Below are 5,039 nucleotides of genomic sequence, written 5' to 3'. Positions count from 1 at the left end.
TTGACAGTGGTGCCCTGTTATCCGTACATCATGATAGTGCGAACAGCGGATAAGTAGACTCGCAACCTAACCTCATAGGCGATTGAAGTTTGCCACAAGAAATTGATCAAGGAGTTGGATGCGGAAGCGGAAGCTTCTCTTCTCTACTGTATATCACACTCGTAGCTGTTGCGGTTCTTCATGCAGTCCAGGTAACAGTTGCGGTTGCCCGTTCATCCAGATTCCCGTTGCAGGTCTCAACGAGATCTATATCTTCTTACCCGTATTCGGGATCAGACGCAGGCTTCAGCTTACTTCGATATAAGTTTACAGTATGTGGAATTATCGGCACTGCTTTTCGTGAGCAGAACATCATCGTCGGTGTACTCGAAATCGGTCAAGGGACACACTGATGTTGCCAAGATGATGTCAGGAGGATATTGATCGTCTGTTCTTCGCATGATGTCATCGATGGCAAATTTGAAAATGAAGGATCTTGCCACTTCCCGTAGTCTCAGTCCGATTACTGCTTTGAACGATATTGTACATCGGCCAACTGTAGCAGTTGTTCGTTTAATCATGTCATTGAATAGGCAAACGAACCTTCTTGGTTCTTCATCGGCGCGAACCGAATTGAAAAGTCGGCCTCGATGAGGAAAATCGAAATCGGCTACGAAGTCCAGGAAGGCTAACTCTATTGACTTTGAATAACGCTTCTAGATTTCGATCAATCTCCTAACGAAGATCACCTGAGTAGTCGTAGATCCGCTAGGATGAATCTCAGTTTCTTCTTGGCGTCTTGTTCCTTTCCTATGTTTGGCGAGCCGTCCCTGGACAATCCGTTCCAGCTTCTAGCACATAAAAAGCAGCAAGCGTTATTATATCTCCTAGGATCCGTGACAAGTAGTGGAGGGGATTTCTGATAGCGTGTCTCCAGGAGACAGCTATCATTTCGTCAATCCATATTGGATGTATAATCTTCGTCATTTCGCGGATACCAGAAGGATGAAGAGTATACAGCGTTTAAGCTTTCATCCTCTTATTTCCTGCTCGCGCTGCTCTCGAGGCGTCGAAATTGCTGACTCTTGCTGCGTAAGCTGATGATGTCGATGATTTGAACGTGGAAACGATGAGGACCCGTCCGTGCACATAAGTCGACCAGACGGAATACCATTTTCGTAACATGTTGGATCGATGCTCAAGTTGCATCTTCGCATTCGCCTCCATTCCGACAATGACCACCTGAGGGGTGGGCATATAGGCACCAACGCATCAAATTCACCATAGAAAGCATCCTCACTGTTTTCAGCGATTTCTGTACGTGCATGAGCACCTGCGATCCGTCGCAGAGGATGTAATCTCTAGACTGTAATTGGTCGTGCAAAGGCGCATCTAGACGGCGTTGAACCAAATTCCTCCACCAATTTGCTGTAGTCTCACGCACTCTCCTCACAGTTATCGTGTAGCTTCCTAACTTTTCTAAATCAGCATCGTCGCAGTAGATAGTGTAGTCTCCGATACTGATGATAGACCGATATCTAATGCGCGTTTCTTGCAGCGCAGCATACGACACACAGAGAGATACAGTAAAAGTCTAGAAAGTGCAACTTGTTGGAGTTAGCTCGACAGTGTTCAGCAGATCAACGTTATGAAACGAATAGTTGTTGCTAAAGGTACCATACTCCCTTCCGGCAACTGACCTTTCAGATTGCAAGCCTTGGCGATCTGCTCGACGACAGGACCTTTTTGCAATACATAGAAATCTTGCAGTATACAAGTGGGCAAATTATAAAAGTGTACCCTCGGATGCCTGACTGCGTTTATTTCAAGCAGATCCGATGCGTGCAGGTGTCAATCAGACTACGACTATAGACTATACGCAGCCTGTTCGTTTCCAGTGATTCAATTTTTGCTAGTAGTTTACAGAGGTCTTCTTCGATCTGATACGTGGTCGCAGCTAATGGGCGTAAATAAAACGTGGGAGTGAGCAAACCTTCGAAGGTGAGTATTCCGAGTAGCACTGGGATTTGATCCTTTCTAGCGTTTAATTTCAATAATTTCACGGAATTAAAGCTGTGTGTGGACTAGAGAACCCTTCTAAAATCGTAATGCTGCCCTTGAATGCAATTCCAAGATGATAATCCGTGGGGCCGGGTGTAGCGTAGCTGCTAGAGGTTCCGCTTCCTGCACGATCGATCGGAGGTTCGAATCTGCCCCATTGCTCACCAAGCCTTTCATCCCTCCAGGGTCGATAAATTGGTACCAGACTTGTCTCTGGGAAGATAAAAACATTGACTGATAAATCGGTTAACCCCCGCAAGTCATCGTATAGGCCAGTTACACGTTCATAAACCTCAAACGATTCTGAATTGAAGTGAACGTGGGGGCGCATCTCGAGCGGATTGATTAACGCCAGAAACTTTATCCTTTACCCTTAATCAACCGTGCAATGCTGATGGGTCTCTGCATCATCGAATTATTTCGTAGTTCTCATTTATACAAAAGTATAAATGGCTGGAACTTGAGAATGGACTAACACTTCTTCTTTCGTTCATTTCCTATTCCTAGTCAAAGCCACATTCATAATCACTCATCCTGTTGAACACATTGTGGCAACTACAAGTGATTAACCGTGAAGGAGAACTAAGTGCTATGGTATACAAAAACTTGAAACTAGATTGAGATCTATCAACGTCAAGTGTTCCGACAGTTCCTGTATTTCTTCAGAAAGCGACAGAAGATGCCAAAAGGAGTTGACAGTTGAAAAACTGGTACAGTCAATTATTTCTGGAGGAAATATAGGATTAAAAAGAGAACAAAGAATAACTGAGAGAGTAAAAGTTTAGAGGATGATTTACTGTGCTGAGCATCAACAAGCACGAATATATTTATATTCAGAGGAAAACGTGCAGTCCCTGCACCTCATTGGCAAGAAATCAGTTTGGATTCTCAACTGAACAATATTCAGAATACAATTACTTCTCCTTTGTTCACATATTAGTTCCCTTTTTCAGGTTTGTTTTTTTTTCAGACAGATGGAACTGCATGTAATGGTTCCATAATTACTGAGGCAGTATACCTCTCATAGTTTGCTTGGCTGATCAGTGTCTTTAGCATGACAATAGATTTTATTCTGTCCCTCGGTTTTCGACGCCTCCCTGTAGCTCTCAAGGATAACGGTTCTCATCGTTCCAGCAAGCGATCTTGTTATTAATGGCGTGTTCGAAGTTTGATTTCGGGGTAAAAAAACTGGCGAGGACGTTAGTTTTTGTCGTGAATTGCGGCGAGGTCGCATTTGCGTTTTCGCTTCACCGAAATCATAAGCATTGTCCTATGCGCTCTGCCAGAGCCTGAGCATTGTTAAGGTTTAACCGTTCTCAGTTTTTCTTGCAGAAAAAGTGACAGTAGCTGCGATCCTCTTCATTGCTAGAGGTAGAGCTTCTCAGATATTTCATAGCTAATAATGGAGCTCTTATTTAGTTTTTGTCCAATTTGCTTGGCCCGATAAGCTGCGTATATGGCTCCAAGATTCTCCTTTATAAAGCCGTCGAAAGACATGAAAAAAAAACAACGGTACATGAGAAAGAAGGCAGAATGTATTAGAGAGATGTAATTCAAGAACTCATTTCTTGAAGTTGCATTCCTGAAACAGACCTGGAAAATCGTACTACTACTACTACGAATACGTCATAGAATTTGTAGATGGTATTACATTTTAGACGCTTCTCCATCAACATCACCCTTTAACAATCGTTTCAATAGCCCAAAATTGTTGCTCGGATGCTCATAATTCAAATTCGTGTCAAGAGTTATGTGCGCAAATTAATGCGACTTTTTTTCCAAATTCGATAGTATCCCCTTCCAGCATCAACACTATTTACATGCAAAATCGGGATTGCGGACCCGTCTGCTTTGGTACCAAGAATGGTGGAGGATGGCGTGCACGGAAACATACGAAGCGGTATGGATCATAATTATCCGTGAGCAAGTGTGTGAACGTTATGCATGCATGCATGCATTCATTTTGTTAAACTGAGCTGGGCGGGCGCAGCTACAGGAAGGCAGATCTTGAGGACTATCGAAAGATACTTCAGCAAAAGTCGTCCAGAATGCTCACATCGCAGCACTGGTCAAATGTAACGGGTCGGTAGAAGATGCAAGAACATAGTTTGAACGAGCATCAGTATATGTCTTCCAACGTGCAAAGTCAAAAAGGAGGACATACACTCTACTTCTCAGGTTGTATACACAGTTCTGTGGCATTTTGGTGGTAAGTTGTTGATGCAACAACGACATCGTATTTCGTTACGCTTTAAACTTCTCAGTGGAACACTGGATTTAAAAAGAAGCATCCAAATGTGTCGTTAAGTCTTCACAAAACAGAAACTGTTAATCAGAAATTTTAGAAGAAAAGAAAAGAAAAATTTTAACAATTCAAAGACAAGTAAATTAAATAGACGACTTCTTTGAACAACGCACCAGTTGTAAAAATAGGTAGAGTAGATCAATGCATAATTCTGAATAAAACTTTCCTTACCAACCAGCACAATTCAAGCAGTGCACATTTTCACGAATATTCATCCAATCGTTGTTGACATATGATGCATTTTTACTTTTACATTTATCTTTATTACCGTAGATATTCACAGCCAAACAGTACACCTTCGAAGTACAAACAATTCAAGGAAACGGAGAAGTCAGAAGATATGAATATGGGTGTTTTTTGAACCATATTCTGCACTTTTAAGATCATGTGGTTGAGCTTATCTTTAGGCCCTCCTTTCACTACGGAATTACTTAATTCCAGCAACAACGGAAGTTATGAGATTTACACCGGTTAACTTCGGTACGTTGCTCTATGTTCGTCCACCTTCCAACTTCGCTGAGGGATTCTTTTAAGAACAGAAAGGCTTTCTTGATTTTCTTGAAAATGTGAATAAAGAGTTAATGACGGTAGTAAGTGTTGTCATGTACTAGTTTTTGATCAAATCTCACGATCACAACTAGGCAGGCAAAACTCTAGGACCACTTTTTGATCACTAACGTAGCGAATGTATCAA

General features: G+C 42.2%; 1 protein-coding gene across 1 annotated transcript; it reads right to left on the bottom strand.

The window, feature by feature from the left end:
- Positions 1 to 290: 290 nt before the first annotated feature.
- On the bottom strand, positions 291 to 560 carry RB195_017040 (uncharacterized protein; the record flags this gene model as incomplete). Its single annotated transcript, XM_064183853.1, has 1 exon — positions 291 to 560. The coding sequence occupies one exon, from the start codon at positions 558 to 560 to the stop codon at positions 291 to 293; it is 270 nt and encodes an 89-aa protein (XP_064039734.1).
- Between the last annotated feature and the right edge of the window lie 4,479 nt (positions 561 to 5,039).

The sequence above is a fragment of the Necator americanus genome, chromosome II (assembly GCF_031761385.1).
Source record: "Necator americanus strain Aroian chromosome II, whole genome shotgun sequence".
Classification (NCBI taxonomy): Eukaryota; Metazoa; Nematoda; class Chromadorea; order Rhabditida; family Ancylostomatidae; genus Necator; species Necator americanus.
The sequence above is the reverse complement of the archived record's forward strand: the minus strand, read 5'-3'. Positions and strand labels throughout refer to the sequence as shown.